Below are 18,664 nucleotides of genomic sequence, written 5' to 3'. Positions count from 1 at the left end.
GCATCCACAACCTTTCCATTAAGTACCACTGTCAATTGAGGATTCATGCTACCATCCTCTGACCAGCCACGTCTCTCTTCAACTGAGGAAAGCATCTAAGCACATATGTAATAAGCACATGAGAAATTTCACTGAACTCAGTTACATATGTGCCTAGGTGTACTGCAAAATTGGCAACTTTGATGTTTTTTCATCCTGTATCTTGAGCAGGGGCTAAATGAAAATTGTAGCATTAATTCCAAGTCATCCATATGTTTCACCTTAATCCTGATTGACTAAATATAATTTAAAGATATAGTTATCCAACACATATTGGCCTTTGCCAAGGAAGGATTTGATTTTTTTGATGTAATAAAAATTATTGGGAACCTGATCTCAGGCTCTCCCTGCACTTGTGATAAGGTGTGATGGGATCTAGTGCACAATCACACCTCCTGCCATGAACATGTGGTACAGAACAGGGTGCAATTGTGTGGATCTCACATTAGATCCCTTTTGATGTAATAACAAGACAATAGAAGACATGACTAGGAACAGTATAAAGTTAAAAAATATGTTAACAATATTTCTTGGGAGCAATAAGAAATACTTCATAAAGTTGAGAGCTGTGACTGCCATTGGTGGAGCCTTTATTGTGTGGCTTTAATTTCTGAAGTTTTAAATATGTCCTAAAGAATGGTCTTATGAGCTCAAATACTAATAACTCTTCTCCAAAGTTTTCTTTCACTTCCTTTATTATAGCTGCATATATATTTTATATGGTGGTGTTCCTAAATTTTTTAGGATTGTAGTAGTAGGAATTATATTTCCCTAAAGGTTTTTAATATATAGTGGTATTAATTTTTTATAATAATAAGGAAAATACATGGGATCTTATTTTAATGACATTTAAGACATAAATGTAGTGAATTCCTTTGATGCATAGACTTATTTTTCTTTTCAAGATTCACTATAAGCAGTTTAATTTCCATTGTTTTGGTGGGACTAAGAATAAAGCTCAATATATACCCACCATTTTTAAAACGTATAGCTTAAAAAGGTATTTTCATGGTATATGTACACTGTACCACATAAGGATATAAAAAATGAACCATTATTAAACCTGAATATTATGCTGACAATAATGATGATTAAGAACATGAAGAAGGCTTCTCTTTTATATATTAAGTTGTCTAAAAATATCATCATTTTTTTTGTTACCTAGATGGACCACTGTAAAGTTTGGCAACCAGTCTGTATTCAGAAATTTAATTAATCTTCAGTCACATGAAAAATAATTATACATGTAATGTTCTGCTGAAAAGGTGCATTTAATCTGCTTCCATTTGACAGCTACATTTTTCTTCTAAGCAGAACAGCAGTGGCTTTTCAATATTAGGTATGCGCATAGCTTGAAAGAATGAGATCAGAGCAAAGGTCTCTCAGCTGGTTTTTAAAAAAAATCTAATGGTGTTTGGCAATGGCAGTAAAAACACCTTTCTTCTCTGTGACAGAAGAACCATCAGCATGAATTCTCTTTCTTTATCGCCCAGAAATCAAAGTCAGAGGAGAGAAGCTGCTGTTAGTGTAGATACATTCAGGTTCCTCATGCTAACATATGTACTATATGTAGTTCACACCAGCCCCTCTGAGTTCCATTAGCCCCCTGCCTCAGGAGTATTTTAACAGGCAAGTGAAATAACATTAATGTTTCCATTATCATCAGTTAATCAGTGGTGTGTGTGGTGCCTACTTTTAGGACTTTCAGTTACTGCTACTTCTATATAGGAGAAGTGACTTCTTCGATGATAAAAATGAGATTTAAAAAAAAAGAATCCAACAACAGGTACAGGAATAGACATGTGTTCCTGGTGCTAAGAAGACATCACCCTCCAGCTATGCAGTGCATTGTGCTGTGTGCTTGGTAACAGCATACTTGGTGGCCCATTCTCTGCATTGGCAGTTCTCTTCAGCTTAGTTCACTTTATTAGAGGATAAGGATAAAGCTCGGTGCTTTACTGTCCCTTTGACAGTCAGTAAGAATGAAATGCCCAGCTGCTGTCTGTAGGTTTGATACTCCTTGTGGACAAGGATTTCTTTGGCCTGGATAAAAGGTTGGTCTTATGGTTAACACAGGCTCTTGGGAAACTGGGTCTTATTTCTGACACAGACTTCCAGTGTGCTTTTGAACTAGCCACTTAATCTCCTAGTCCCTGAATTTCCTTATTTGTAAAATAGAGTTAAATAGGGCAGTGTTTTAAAGTAGAAAATGCATTTTTGCACGTTCCTAACTGAAATATCTCTTGGATTTAAAATCAAAGATTAATCAAAATTCAATTCAACGGGGAATAAAACTAGTGGGATTATTCAATGGGCAAATGCTGTCACAGTTATCAAAGTCTTAACCTTAAGGAATCAAAATAAGTTTACAAGAAAAAATAAAGAAAACCCCAGCTCAGAATGCCACCTGGGTCTTTGGCTTCTCTGTACAGCCCTGTCTTCCCAAGTAGGGAGCTCTGTCTTCTCCTACTTTTTCCCTGACAAGTGTTTTTACAGCTTTCTCCCTAATCATCTGACAAGCTGAGAAGGAAGGTGGTCTGGAGTTAGTCCTTGTTCCCTATTATCCATTTTGTGCTCCTTTCAAACTAAAACAGAGCTTAGGAATAGGATGCCAAACTTAGTGATAAAGGGGTTACATCCTCCACATAAAGTTTCTTAGAATCGTGTGGAACTACTTGCGTAAAGAAGGTGACAGGCTATGTTGCAAACTAGTCTCATAAGTCCATGAAAGCTCTAGAACCAGGATAGTTCTTTTGCCAAAGATAGGGGAAAACTATAGCTGCAAAAAAAGCCATTCAAAGAGATGCTAGCCATCTGCAAGTTCAATTAGTGTGATTTGACTTAACTGATCACTTGGAAAACGCCCTCTTGGAAGGCAAAGAGAAGAGTCTACAGTCACTGGTGCAACTCTGAGTTATGGTTGTGGAGTTGCTCCACAGGTGAAGCCCCAGGTCTCATCATAAGGTATACTTGTTACTCACCTTTGGGATACTATTGTCTAGTATCATTTCTGATGCAATACTGTTACTGCATTGTTTAAAGATTCAGATGTTCTTTCCTGTTACCTGTTTTACAAAGTATCCTTGCTTGCTAGTCCCAGAAGCCATAGGCTTGAGCCTAAAACCTGAGTAAAGCTGAGCAGTCAACAAATAGTTATGAAGTCTTTGCAAAACATTTTTTGTGTTCTGCATTCATTTATCAGTGCTTCCCCAAGTCACTTGTTTTGTCTCACAGTTTGATTTTTTCTACTAATCAGTTAACGTGTTCTTTCGTTAAAATGAATGTGACATTACACGGCAGTTTGAATAAATAAATTAGGCTTTACAAGGGATAGTTTAGCAAGCAATTTTTAATGGTGTTGTTTTGTGCGAAGAAGACTGAAGCTACAGAACAATTTCACACATCACAGGGAACAAAAAATTGCAGCATGCATTTGGATAATCAGAAAATCTGGAAAAAATTGATGCTAAAAATAGAAAATGACGTTTCCAGTTCATTTCCCCTGTCATTTTGTTTACATTTCCTCTTTAAAGAAGAAAAACACTAGCCTCAGCATGAGTTTACTGAAACCCCTTTACCAGCATTTACTTGCACACTGATGGAGACAAATGTCCCTTTAGCCATTCTGCCTCAAATATCATCTTGTATGGGCAGCATGGTACTTGTGATTTATGGAACTTTCAAGAATATGTCATTGCCATGGCAATTAATGTATGCTCCCTGCTGCTGTACACAATAATTGCTCCTGGAAATTAGATATTATTCTTAATTTTTTCACAGTTTATCAATTGCAAGTTTGTTGTCATAGCTGCCAGGACAAATCAAGTGACCTTGCACACCATGGTAAACTCATGGGACTCACTCGTGATAACATCTCTATGCAGCAATAAAAGAAATGTGTATGCCATACAAAACTACACATAATCTCTTTTAATGACAGGATTAATCTGTCCACTGGAAGTGCAAATTTGCTAAGGTTAGATCTTCTAGGACCAGAGAGGTGAACAAATAACTTCATCCTAGGTGGCAATAGAAATAGATTTGAAATGTAAAGTAGTCCTTTATTGCCAAGTAAGGCACAGAAACAAAGTAGCTAGATAAATCTAATCAGATCAGGACAAAAGTCTCTAAGGTCTGAAACCCTGAAGCTGATGCTGGAAGTTGTAAATGGACCCTCATGTTGTAGTTCAGGCTCAGCTCTAGGGTGGCAAGAGCTCTTAAATTCACTTGCCTTCTCTCCATGCTGCTGATATGAAAGGACAGCTTTCAAATCTACAAGGGGCTTTTGTTGTTTCAGTGTGGCAGAAGCTATTGTGAGGATACACTGAATCAATTAAACCTTTGGCCCCCTTTGCTGTGCCAGTGTACCCTTCTGTTTTTGGTCTGTGTGGCTCTCTTGTAGGCCCACAGTAGAGTAGAGGTGATGGTTATTCACCCACTACTGCTTTTCCAACATACAGCCACCCAGAGGACCAGACTGAGTCCTTTTTCTTTTCATATTCACACAAGCAGAAGCCAATGTAAACCATATGCTAAGTTTAGCCCAGAGAGTTTCAAATCTGCAGACAGTTTAAAATAATAGATAATCTCATGATAAAGAGTGGATTCCCCACAGAATTATTATGTATATTTCTAGTTCAAATAAGAATTTTACTTGTTTTGCAGAATAATATCTGTGGAGCTACCAGAAGATGCAAGACAATTTGGTATTCAGTTCAGATGGTGGCAGCCATATCACTCTTCTCAGGGCGAAGATGTATGGGCTGTTGATGAGATCATCATGACATCTGTGCTTTTCAACAGCATTAGTCTGGACTTCACAAATCTAGTTGAAGTGACTCAGTCTCTGGGATTCTATCTGGGAAACGTTCAACCATATTGTGGCCATGACTGGACCCTTTGGTGAGAACCTTGAATATTGCATTCAGCTATTTAATTGAATATAATACATGTGAGTTGTATAAAGAGATCATTTTGTTTCATTGTCCTGTTAATTAATTTCTGCAAATGAATCTTTCTACTTGTAGTAATTGTATCTCATGTACATGCCAGTAAGAACACAACCAGTGACCTAAGCTATGTATCACAGAATCATGAAAAATTAGGGTTGGAAGGGACCTCTGGAGGCCACATCTAGTCCAACCCCCTGCTCAAAACAGGACCATCCCCAACTAAATCATTCCATCCCCAACAGATATTCATTTATCTGTTGAGAAATTTCCACAGATAGAAATCTTTCTGGGAGAGGGAGTGTACAGGTGTTCAGCTCCCTCTCTCCTGTTCTCCTCACCTTCCAGAGACCAAGGTGACCTGTTCTGGGGAAGGCATGAGGAGCAGTGCCTCCTTTGCTCCTCCTGGCAGAGACGAATTCCCTGTGTCTTCCCCAGACTGGGGTCTGGAGAATGGGTAGGGAGCAACCACCTCCACTCTGCTTCTGGTCCCTGAGGCTAGGGACATATATTCAAAATGCCTGAGCCTGAATTGATTCAATTTTTGCAGGTTAGTTTACCCTGCCTAGGTTGAACTAGTTTGCAACTGTACAGACATTCCCTCTGGACTGAAGAAATGCAGGCACATGCCTGCAGTGTCTTAGGCTAGAAGCTGGGGGGCACTAAAGCAGCCTTCCCTGCCCTTCCATAGTGTTGAGCTGAGGGGAGCAGGACCTCTGATTAGGGAGGGCTATAAACCCTCACCCTGCCTGCACTGTCCTAGTCTTTTCCCCGCTCATTGCTCAAGGGGCGGGACTGTTTCCAGACCCCAGCTAGCACTCTGAGGCAAAGGGGTGGGGTGGAGGAAGAGGGTGCAGTGCATGCATATGTTGATGTTTAGACATACAAAAAACTAGAACTCTTGGTTCCAAAATGATACCTTTTACTAGACCAACTGGAAAATAGCAAGAAAATTGTCCTTTTCTGCAAGCTTTTGGGGTTCAAAGTCCCTTCGTCAGGCTCTTGGAAAAGTGTAGATGGTACAAGATGATAAAAAGTCCCCATAGGTAGGAAATAAACTTCAGTTTTGCACAGAGGAGCTGAAGATGGACGTCTGTCCCTCTGGGTCCATGAGAGTGTCTTTATGAGCTGTGTTGAGTAGCTCTTTGATATGTTGATCAGGTAGAATTCCTTCCCTAGAGGTGTCAGATGGCAGCCAGGGAGGTAAAAAAAAACTTACTTGTTGTTCTGCAATGAAGTTTAAAATCCCAAATCAGCTAAAATTAGGCATCTTCCATGTTTCAGGGATGTACTTGGTAGCCATCTTGTTCTGAGACAAAAAGACATACAAAAAACTAGAACTCTTGGTTCCAAAATGATACCTTTTATTAGACCAACTGGAAAATGGCAAGAAATGTATCCTTTTCTGCAAGCTTTCAAGATCAAAGTCCCTTCGTCAGATGATACTGAGCTTTTCAGTCTCCCTCGCCCTGCTTCTTCATACTGTCTGCAGCAAACCTGACAGGTGAGGGAGCCAGCAGGGAGATGATAACTGTTTATTGGCCCATCAACAAAACAAAGGCCTCTCTCATTAGTTCAAGCTCTTCTTAAACAGCTTTTTCCAAGGAAGAAACAGAGGGACATTACCAGCTGACCTGTTGATTAGCTCCAAAAAGCCCTAAGCAGACACTGTTCTGTCTTCTTGTACCAGTGAAATTGAAGATACACGCAAACAAACACCTCTCAGCATTAGCTAGCATACCACATGCCTAGGGCCTGTGGGGCTGGGGTCCATGCTGTGGGAGATGCGGAGGAGGGGTCCCTGCTTGAGTAGTAAGCAGTGAAGGTGGGGGTGGGCAGGAGGAAGCAAGGCAGACTGTTGTGCCTGCAGTCTCTTCTGGAGCTTCGGCTAGGAAGCAGAGGGGCAGGGGCAGCTCTGCTCTCTGGAGCAGACAATCCCACCCAGGCCTGCAAAGCATCTGGGATGCTGGGGGATTCTCGTTTAATTTGAACCTGGAAGGGGTCTGGGACAGACATTGCATAAACCAGTTTGACCCAAATCAGTTAAGTCTGATACTACATCCAACCAGGTTTATCTTAAACAAGTTTCAACCATTTTGAAACTGGTTTATGTGCACTGATTCTGTTACAGGTTTAAACCAGTTTCTGATCACTTCAACCAGTTTATGTGTAATGTCTGTCCCTAGCCTGAGAGTGGAGCAGAGGGAGTAGTGATGCAAAGCCCCCAGCCCTTTCATTAAGCCAGGCAGTGTCCAGTTTGGGGAAGAGGCAGGGAGCAGCAGTGACTGCTCTTCTCCCCTCCCAGACCAGGTTGGGAGGGGAGAGGAACAGCCACTGCTGCTCCCTGCCTCTTCCCCAAACCTGATACTGTCTGGCTTGGGGAATGGGGTGGGGGTTTTGCTCCGCTGCTCTGTTGCCCTCGAAGACTGGTCCAGAAGGAGAGGAGCAGTGGAACAAAGTTTACTGCCCATTCCCCAGACTGGGGACCCCAGAAGCCAAGAGGCATGAGCTCAGACCAAGAAGACTGAGCTCTGCTCTCAGTCTCAGGGAGCAGAATGGAGGGAGCAGCAGCCCCCTGCTGCTTCTTGCTTCTTGGACTGTGGAGTGAGAAGCAGGAAGAAGGCAGTTCTGTTCTCTTCACCCAGCTCCAGGTGCCTGAGGCTTTCTGCTTGGTCTGATCTCAATCCACTTTGCTTCTAGTGCTCAGGAGCTGAACAGACTGAGCCTGCTCCAAAACCTGGGACTCCACTGTGAGGAGAGGGCAGGTGCTTTGCCCTGCTACTCTGAGGAGAGCCTCCCCAAGCCTGCTCCCAGGCCCTCCAGCTTTCCCTTGTTACCTGCACTGCCTAGCTGTGTACCATAGACAGCAATTTAAAAGCTAGCAGGCCCAGGTCCAGGAGTTGAGGAGGCTTTCCTGGAGCGTGGTCCCACCCCCCCACCCCAGTTTTTAAATCACTGCCCCTATCACATAACTGGGTGGCAAGGGTGAGGGGAGTGCAGAGGAGATTCAGAGGGAGCTGGCAAAGCCCCTCCTCTCCAAACTGAGAACTACCTGGTTTGGGAGAGAGGCAGGGAGTGGTGGCTGCTGCTTCCTCACTTTTGATCTTCAGCAGGCATGGAAGCAGCTTCCCCTGCCTTCTCCAGACTGCTGTGACCATGGTTGCAGGAAGGCATGGGAGCCTTTCCAGCTCCACTTCTGGTCCAGGGGAGGAGTTCAGCTAGGGGACAGTATACACACATTCATTCACCTGGGAGAGATTCCCCAAATGTGCGATGCACTTTCCAATGACAAAGCAAGAAACAGCTTTTCTCATGAAGAAGTTAATTGTGGAGGCAAGAGATTTTACAGGTTATATCTTTTTTTTTTTTTTTTGGTACCAACTACGTATTTGGGATGGATTTAGAAAAGCTTTCTGGTACCACAAATCTCTGGGAGAGAAGCTTGCACAGGAGAGCTAAACAGCAAATGGAATGGGGGCTTGTGTTAAACCCCCAGTGTAAATAAAACAGGATATAAGAGAAATTATCAAGTAGTAAACAGACTTAATCTTTTCTCTTATATCTTACTTTATTTACATGTGGAGTAAATAAAGTAAATTACAAGCGTTTATTCCATCATCTATTTAGCTGCTGTCTCTGCTTCTCTCCTAGAAACCCTGTGAAGCATACACTGATACCCAAAAGCCCTGCAGCAGCTTTTCAGTGCAGCTCTGGGTGGGTGTCGTGCTCAGGTGCAGATGGCATGGAACAGAGTTCCAATTTGAGTTTTCAACTGTTACTTCCATTTTGGAGTAATTTGCAGCCTCAAGATCCTGGTATGAACTTTGTCACCTCTGTTAGTATGGCCCAACCTAGATATATGGATGGGACAATTCTAATTAATAGCAATGGGACTTAAAGGGAATCATTTGATTTGAACTGAGTGGCTTTTTACATACACTTTTAAATTAAATTGTATGGCACATTTTAGCACTGCACAAGAATCATTTCTTTTTTGTAAATAGGTGATATCTATCCACAGAAATAAAGTTTTGACCTTTTTTAATATAACAGGTTAATATAAGATAACAGCAATTTAATTTCTGTGCCTTGATCAAAACCCAAACAACAGTTTCATCTTAGTGTGATAAAAAGTTTTAATCTACTGTGGCTTTAACTGGTATAAATACGTTTAGTCTGAGACAGGACAATTGTAGTAATTAGAAAACCTTAAGGAAATATAAATAATTGTAGAATCCCCATGGGCACCTAGAACAGCACCATAGGAGTTTTATTAACAAGTACACTGGAGCAATCTGATTTGACTTTCTGATCATCCCTCAAACTAAAAGGAGTTGACTTGACTGAGGAAACAACACAGAATGTGCTCTGGCAGTGATAATGAGGCTGTAGAAACAGCATTAACTACTTTAATAAGGACAAGGAAAGTACTCACTGCTCATTAAAATGAAACAACATGGCAGGGCTCAAACTGTTTGCATCTTCTTAATCAAAGCGCTAGAATGAAAGCCCTTTAATGACATTGTTTCCCCTCTGTTACTGTAAAACTAACATAATATATTGTCTTTCAAGATTAGATGGGAAAGCAAAAGTTCTGTTTTATTTTCTTCTGAATACAAATTTTAAAAAGGTTTAATAGAGTTCAGAGTCCCATTTACAAACAACTCATGAGTGTTTTGTACTTATAAAAATGTTAATCCTTTCTTACACCAAATCAGCAAGTAAAACCAGTGGAATACCTGTATTGTAATGTTGCTTAAGTACTCTTCAGGCTTGCTGTAAGACATGAACTATACCCTTCACTGACCTTGTTTCTCTCAAGGGAAATTTTTTAACTTATACCAGATCTGTACAAATGGCTGGTAGTTAAATTAATTATTGTTGGCTTTTCCCAGCTGTGAGTCCATTTGGTTCTCATTTTCGAAGTCATGACTTTCTATGAGTGCAGGTTATGGTAGCACAGAGAGTGTTCTCCTGAGAAAAGTCTGACAATTGCTTTTTCATTAGAAAAACTATAGTCAATATGCTATAAATCATTTTACAGCATGTCATCCTAAAGCACATTTTCTGTGGAGAAAAGATTGCCTCTAATTGTCTGTGAGACCTTCATTTCAAGTGCAGAATCTGCAAATCCTGGACTATTTCTGCTTAAAGTTTTGGGAAAGTTTTTCTAAGAATTCCAAATATATTTTTTTAAATGGGTTTCATCGGTCATCGTGCACATACATTATATTTCTTTTGAGGGTTTTATAGTTGTATATAACCAAAACAACCAAATGATTTTCTGTGACAATCAGAATGTAATATTTGTGTCAAATAGTAAGCAGATTCAACACATGAAAGACGTCCAGGACCTTCTTTGAGGGCAGTGAGATTCCAGTTCAAAGACAATGGAGCATGCCACTTCTTTTCCACAACTGTCATATGCAAGCCTTATTTGGTCCAATTTTGTTTGCATTATTATGGGAGCATGGTATGAAACTGCAGTATTCACATCTGTCTAAGAGGATTTAACTGTCCACCTTAATGTAAAATACATGAAACCTTTTCTCTGGGATGCTTACCTAGCTGCAAATAAATTACTTGTATGTGAACAAGTTACATTGGGCCAGATGATATTACAATTTACTACAGTGTAATGGACAGGTTATAGCTTCACTAGCCCTTGAACAGCCTGAGAGAGAGACAGTAAGTCAGACTCAGTGGGCGCAGGTACACTTTCATTAATACATAGTTACTGCACATTTAGTTTAGTACATCATTAATGAAGTATTAGCTGAAAGTATAGTAAGTACATTTACTGCATGGTAGCATGAGCACACACTGTTTTTTGTGATGGTTACTGCACAGTAGCCTAATAACACTGCACAGTAACTTATTAGCATGGTTTTTGACCAGCACGCTACTGCAGTGTTTTTAGGCTAACACACAGTAAGCTATGAACTACAAGTAAAGAGTAAATTTCACGGGATAAATCTTTATGCCCTGATTCCTTAATACATTGTTGAAATTTGCATGTGTTTTATTTGATTTTCTTTTCCTTTTAAGAACAATTTGCTGCACATGAGATAGTGTTCCATGAAATAAAAATAATTAAAATATATTATGTTTATGGATTATCTAAATGTATCAGACCTATTGAGATACAAAATAATGCAACAGGTGTCTTCAGTGGGACAGTGTCTCCCGGTATAATACCTTCAACAGGATTGGCCCCACTCTGAGTGCTTGGACTCTGGCTATCGTGTTGTTATTCCAGGTCAATACAGCATTACAAGTCAGTTTTATCCATGTGGCTTTTATTTATTCCTGAAAGCCCTGGCCTTGAAAGTGAAATAAATGAAGGAATCCCATTACAGCTTACAAATACAGTGACTGGCTGGCATTCACTGTGATATCATTCCCAGAAGTACCAGTTAGTTCATAGAGCTTGCAGGTAAAGTGATTATTTCAAGGGTACCTACGGGCATTGTGTATTTCTATGCTTGTTCATTTCTAATTATATGCATAGCTAGATATCAGTTTGCAGCTAAATATTAATAAAAAAAAGAAACCAAACACCTTCTGTTCTGGTATACCCAGATAACTTTTGATTAATTAGTTTTATCAGGTACGTTAGCCAGTCATTCTCAAACATCTCCTAATCTATTCTAGTTTCATGTTTCCCTATGCAAATATTAGCAGAAAAGTAGGAAGAATGAAGTGGGAGAGTAAAATCTCATACTTTTAATGCTACATTGCTAGGGGCAATTTGTAAATTATAAAGGACTCCATTAATCCATAGTGCAACTGCCTCTGAGTGAAAAAAATCTCTCTTGGAACATCATAGACTAGCCTCCTCACCTGTAAGAGACTTCATTTTGAATTTGAGATTAATGATGCCTAGCAGTTGTATCTTAGTGCTAAATTAGCATTATGGGGGTTTTTTTCATTTTTCAAAAATTCTATCAATTTTGACCTGTGTTAAATGTTAAACTTTTCCTTTATCTTATAATTATTTTTCTACCATTATATCACTATATTTATATATAATGATATATATATACTTATGTGTGCTATGTCCATATACTATACATTTACATATAGTGTGTGTGTGTGTATGTATGATATGTATAATATGTATAGTATTATATAGATAATATATAAAAGTGTCTTATGCTTAGATACTATACTAAATAGAAAACTAATAATAAATTGGAACTATTTTTTTAAAGATTTTTAATGCCATCTAGAAAAAACAAGGTTTCCTTATAAGATTTTTTGGGGCCTATATACCACCATTAATGAAAAGGGAAAGTTTCTGTTGGGAGCAGAGGTTATGCTAAAGTGTGAGTATGAGTCCTGAAATAGTTCACCCATGTTCCCACTTAGGTTGAAGAACAGACCATCATTTCTAATTCTAGGAGTAAGAGATTTCCACTCCTCAGTTCTGGAAAGCAGGATTTCCTGGCTAATACTTAATGGGTGCATCCATATGTGCAATTAATGTGAAGTGAGAAACTCCAGAGCTGTTTGATCTGGAGTACACTGCTCCCAGATGCAGTGTCTATGTATGCACCTGAGACAGCTACAATTTGAGCCAGGGCAGAACAGGCCCAGGCTGGCAGCAGGGCTGGGGGTCAGCCCTGGGCTCCCGGTGGTGGTGTTGGGCAGCAGAGGGGCTGGCTGGGGTACGAGAGTGCCAGAAGTGTGGAGCCATGTGGCTGGGTGGCAGGCAGGAGTCTAGTCTCCTGCTACCTGGGCTGACCAGGCACAATTAATGCTTATGGTCACCATCCACATGTGCATTTCATTGCAATTAATTACTCCGCCATAAGACATTGCTGTCAGAGAAAGTACTGTCTTATGGTGGAGCTAATTAATTTACTGTTCCATAATACCAGTGCACGAGTAGACAGTGGCCATGTCTACATGAGACACTGGCTGTGCAGTAGCACAGTAGCAGTGTGTAGCAGGAAGCATGATGTGATGCTATTGCACTGTAGTCTCAGGCTACTGCACAGTCAGCATCATGAAAATGCCGTTTGGTGATGCTGCTGCACAGTAACTCTGGTTACTGTACAGTAATTTACTACTTGTTTATACAAATAGTAAAGGACTGCGCAGTAACGACTGTGCAGTCAGCGTCTCATGTAGATGCGACCAGTGACACATTACTGGGGAGCTAATTTGTCTACTCCACAATAAAGCACACGTGTAGATGCACCCAATCAGGCTAACTATTTTCAACTTCTTTTTTGTTCAATTGAACTTATCTGATCCTGATTTATTGCCCAAAATGTTTTCCTGTGATTTAATATGATTTGGCAAATCACAGTAATTAATTTTAACCCACAGCACTGATTGGCATGATGTACTGGCACAAATTTCCCAGAATGTGATAGCTAAAGCTTTGATTTCCCATGCCAGCCATGAAGCTTCTAGCTGCATAGAGAGAATTAAAATCATGTCCAACCAATCCAACATGTGCTTTAACTTTTAAATTCTCAGAGGCACATGTCATTTTGAAAACATATGGGAAAGTATGAAGAGAAATTCAGGGGCCACATCTACGCGAAATACTGACTGTGCAGTAGCCCAGTACTATGGCGCAATAGCATCACATGGCAAAAACTGTGACGTGACACTACTGCGCAGTAGTATTAGGCTACTGCACAGTAGCATCGCAGAAGAGGCATTTGCTGGTGCTACTGTAGAGTAACTCAGGTTACTGCACATTTAGTTAGTACTTTTTTATACAATAAATATATAAACAAGTACTAAATAAATGCACAATAACCACTGCGCAGTAGCAGCTTGTGTAGACGTGGCCAGGTAGTATCCCAGGACATTCTTAAGCGATGCATTCCATTCTAAAAATTGAAGACTCTCATTTAGTCTGTCAGCAGTGTGTAGTATGTCACCTATCCTGATATCACAATTACTATCAAATACTACAGCACTACAGATATCAAAAGCAATAACTGAAAATAATAGTCTGTCCTGTTAAGGAAACAAAATATCAGTGGATTCAGAAACTGAAATTCATTTTTTTCAAGATCATAGTCTCCTATTTCCTGGATCATTGCTCTATGAAAATACCCTGTGCTGAACACCCAGTTAAGCCAGACCTCCTGTCAGTTCCTGGATGATGATCTACACAGACTAGATGGTTTTATATGACAGGATAAAAAGGAACTTGCTTTAGGAAATGAAGCAACAGAAGAGAAAGGTCAAAGAGTAAACAGAAGCCTGAAGCTTAAGTTTATACCAGATAGCAACAGCAAACCAATTCGATACTAACAAAAAACTAATGTCAGCTTTCGGTATCTTCTTCTAAAGCTCTAAGGTAGATGGCATTTGTGGCATAATGATGTCTGAGGAAAGGGAACTACAGAAGGCATCCTAGGTTTGTGAATTAAATTGGAGGCTAAGAACTAAGAAACCTTGTGTTCTAACCCCAATATTTGCCCCTGACTCACTCTGTGACCTTGGACTTCATATAAAAAAAGGGTATACAAGAGCTTAATATTATTGTAAGAACAAAATATGGACAGAAGACCTCACATAATTTAAGCTCTAAATTAGAGATGAGAAACAGTTCCAATTGTGTTATGGAACATTATATCATATTTTCACATGGAATGAAAAGCTATTGAGAAGGCAGTAAAAACTGACCTAAATATTTAATGTTTCTCTTTATGCAATGAATAAAAAATAGCGCATATCTTATTAATAAAAGAGGTAAAGGAGCACTCTGCTTCTTTTCATATTTCTTTCTTTTTGTTTCTTTATCTTTTGTAGAGTGCTCGTACGCTTTCTCTGTCACTGGCCCACCAGCTGATCAGATGCAGTTGTCTTTTTCCTGTCTCAGCTTCTGAGTTGCATTTTGTGGCTTTCTAACCTTCAGTCTGGTATATGTGCTTGCCTATAACATGTACTGTCTGTTAGAACACCACTCTCTCCTTTCCTTCTCCAGTTTTTTTGAAAATTCTTCCAAATAGGGGTCTTACTCTAGTAGCTGTCAATAATTAGATTGCTGTCTTCTCAATTATTACTGTTACATGGGTATATCTCAGTAGCTTTTTCAGATAGTTTTCTTTTTTTTTTTTAAAACATGATCCTAGTCCCAAATTGTTTATATCCTGAGGATTCAGACTTGCAAAATGCTGAGGCTGAAAGGAGCATGTCTCTTGTGAACACTAACAACATTCACTAACTAAGCATGTTATTTTGGTTTATATAAGCTATCTTAATCAGATTATCACAATATTTAAAAGGTCCAAGAGCTGAACACATTTTTCATAGATTCATAAATTGTAGAGTTGGAAGGGCCCACAATGGATCATCGTGTCTGACCGCCTGCCCCTGGCAGGAAAGAGGACTGAGGTCAGATGACCCCAGCCAGGTGACTATCAAGCCTCCTCTTGAAGACCTCCAAGTTAGGTGATAGTACCACCTCTCTTGGAAGCCCGTTCCAGATTCTGGCCACCCTTACTGTAAAAAATGTCTTCCTAATGTCTAACCTAAATCTACTCTCCACTAGTTTGCACCCATTATTCCTAGTTACTCCTAGGGGTGCTCTGGTAATTGCACATCACCAATTCCCTGTTGTCTTCCCTTGATAAACTTATAGGTGGCTACAAGGTCTACCCTCAGACATCTCTTGTGAAGGCTGAAGAGATCCAGATCCCTCAACCTCCCCTCATAGGGTCTTTCACGGAGGCCACTAATCATGCAAGTGACCCTCATCTGAGCCCTCTCCAGATTCTCCGTGTCCCCCTTGAAGTACGGTGCCCAAAACTGGACACGGTGCTCCAACTGTGGCCTGACCAATGCCACATAGAGGGGGAGCATCACCTCTCTTGAACTGTTAGCCATACATCTGCTAATACACAATAAGGTGCGATTGGGCTTGTTGATGGCCTTGTTGCACTGCCGGATCATGTTCATCTTGGAGTCAACAATGATTCCAAGATCTCTCTCAGCCTCTGAGCTGCTGAGGAGGTCATCCCCCCAACCTACTGCGTTCATTTTGGACTGCATAGCAAAGAAGAGATTGTACCTTTGTCATAAGGGGATGAGTCCAGAGGCAATCCCCTGAAAGTCCTTGTAACTAGAAAATCTATGCAGCATGAACCAAATTCTGTTTTATCACCTTCACTGCCCAATATATGAATGAAATTACAACTACAAGGAACTGTCTGGAACATGGATTTTTTTTTGTTCCTTTGTACAATAACAGATCCTTGATCCAGGTTCCTAGGGGATACTGTAATACCATGTAGAATAATAACTCACATTATAGCTTAGTGGCTCTCAAACTGGAGCTGAAGAATGCTTTCTTGTTAGCCCCCAGGATTGACTGATGTAGAGTGGTCCCAGGTCAGGTCTCTTCCTCATGTGATGGTTTGCAGAATGAAAATGCTTGTATAAGCAATGTTCTGGTTGTACTGCAGTTCTTCATAAGCTACTGTCTGAGTTTTTTAAAGTATGCATTCTGATTCTCCCCCTGTGCCTCTCAGTTTTACAGGAGATTCTAAATTAGCTTCCAGCATGCGTTATGTTGAAACACAGTCTATGCAAATTGGAGCATCATACATGATACAGTTCAACTTGGTGATGGGCTGTGGCCAGCAGTTTACTCCTCATATGGACAACCAGGTGAAATTGGAGTATTCCACCAACCATGGCCTTACTTGGCACCTTGTTCAAGAGGTAAGGCTAGTTTGTGTTCAGTGACATCCACCCACCCAGATATCATCTTTGTGGCATGGGTCATGTTTGTGGCATCAAAAATCTCAAGCTACAGTTTTTTTAAGTTCTGAACAACAACTGGAACTCTTTTAACTTCAATGCATAGTACTTCCAAGAAATTATATGAGGGTCTGAAATACAAAGTTATAGAAGAAATTGATTTAACTAGAAAGAAATTAACTGGTGAGGATACAATAAACACTTACGGTGTGGAAGTTCAGACCTTTCCTCTGCTACTTTCTTTCTTTCTATGAGTAAGATACATTTCTTTACTGAAACATAGTTTCCTGCATACTCAGTCATTTTGTAGATGAAAAGTATGTTCCTCCAGGAGATTGGTAATATGGAGTCTTTCACCTCTCATCACTGATTCAAACCCAGTGCAGGGAGCCTTTCACTAACACTTACCATGGTCTCAAGTCTGTTATTTGCTTATGTGATTTGATTATCTCAGTCTTATTCTACTATACAGGTGTGAATATCACATTTGCCTGTAATTTGCATCCTCACTGCCTGTCTCAGAAGAGAAGCCAAAGTTTTACTAGCCAAGGGAGAGAATCTCTTGTCCCTTTTTCCTTCTTGTGGAGAGACACTTGTACTGGTGCCCTGAGCAATACATAGATGCGTAGCAATGTAGATGCATATGGAGGATTTTAGTGTCTGGGGCTCCAATCCAGCACCTTTCATGTATAGTGAAACATTTTCCTGTGCCATTTTGTGTCTTGGCACATTTAATTTGATGAGCAGAGTACAAAAATGGCAGTAGTTTAAAGTTTAAACATTTCAGTTTCTCTTTCAGGGATGCATCACTGCTTGGAAAGCACTAAAATGGTTTGTATGAGTAGGTACTACTGGCCTCATCATTAGTGAAAGATCAGTTGCTTTTAGATTTCGGGAGTTTTATCGTATCTCAGTAGCATTGATTTCAGAAGGAAGAGCCTGGAGTTGAATAATTCTTCTCACATGACCAGATGTTGCCATGATAAAAAGAAAAGACTAAAGCAGATAATGTAGCCAGTAAAAAAACCACAATTGGTCAAAATGTCTGATAATTGGTCTGAAAGGGTTTTTTTGCTTTTCACTCACTGATTAGATCTATTAAGACCATTTCTAAAAGATGACAGAGACAAGTTTGAAAATTACTAGAAAGGAAACTATCCCTTCAGAAGTAGTATTCCAAGTCTCCCAGCAAGCATTCAGTATTTTCAGATCGTTAAGGGATAGATTGAATGGCTAGATCAGGGGTAGGCAACACCCAGCACAAGTGCCAAAGCATGGCACGTGGAGGCATTTTGCTTGGCACATGCACCTCAGGATGGATGGCAGAGAAGGGGTCAGGGTTGCACGGTGCACCAAGGCTCCACTGCTGTGTTGAATACGTGTTGAGCTTCTATAAGATTCATTATACAAATAGTCTTGGTCACTTTGAGTACTTGCAACATGCTGTTCTTTTACTAATAATTATACAGCTCCCAAGACATGCTAACTGCCTTCCAGGTAAGTCAAGGCCCTCTCTCAAAGAGCTGACAGTCTGAAATCCCATAGTGTAATAAGTTGCAGGTAGATGAATCCTAACCTCTGGTCAGATCTTATGGCAGAATTAGAATCTACATAAAGAACAGCCAGATGAAAAGCAGATAAAGTATAATTTTATCTTAATTTAGTTTTTCATCACAGAACACATTACCAAAATAAGACCAAGCTTTTACTTCTACTAATTAATACCAATATCCATTGTTTTAATTTTTTTAAATTATGCACTTACACCAAACTTAAAATGTAGCCAAGTATTATATCTGTTGTACAACTTTACTGAGTTGCTCAAGATTGCACAGCTAATCAGATGCAGAGCTAGGAGAAAAAACTGAGGAGTCATGACTGCCAGTTCCGTGCTCTTATCAAGAATATGGCCTAGAGCAGGAATGTTTAACTCTGAGCAC

General features: G+C 40.0%; 1 protein-coding gene across 1 annotated transcript in view; it reads left to right on the top strand.

The window, feature by feature from the left end:
- The window catches only part of RELN (reelin), a 479,029-nt gene that overhangs the window by 309,111 nt on the left and 151,254 nt on the right, over positions 1 to 18,664 (top strand). Inside the window, exons 20-21 of the mRNA XM_025214714.1 lie at positions 4,705 to 4,941; positions 16,493 to 16,685. Coding sequence (XP_025070499.1) covers positions 4,705 to 4,941; positions 16,493 to 16,685 — 430 coding nt within the window. The remainder of the gene's footprint in view (positions 1 to 4,704; positions 4,942 to 16,492; positions 16,686 to 18,664) is intronic.

Source organism: Alligator sinensis, unplaced genomic scaffold, assembly GCF_000455745.1.
Source record: "Alligator sinensis unplaced genomic scaffold, ASM45574v1 scaffold915_1, whole genome shotgun sequence".
Taxonomy (NCBI): Eukaryota; Metazoa; Chordata; order Crocodylia; family Alligatoridae; genus Alligator; species Alligator sinensis.
The sequence above is the reverse complement of the archived record's forward strand: the minus strand, read 5'-3'. Positions and strand labels throughout refer to the sequence as shown.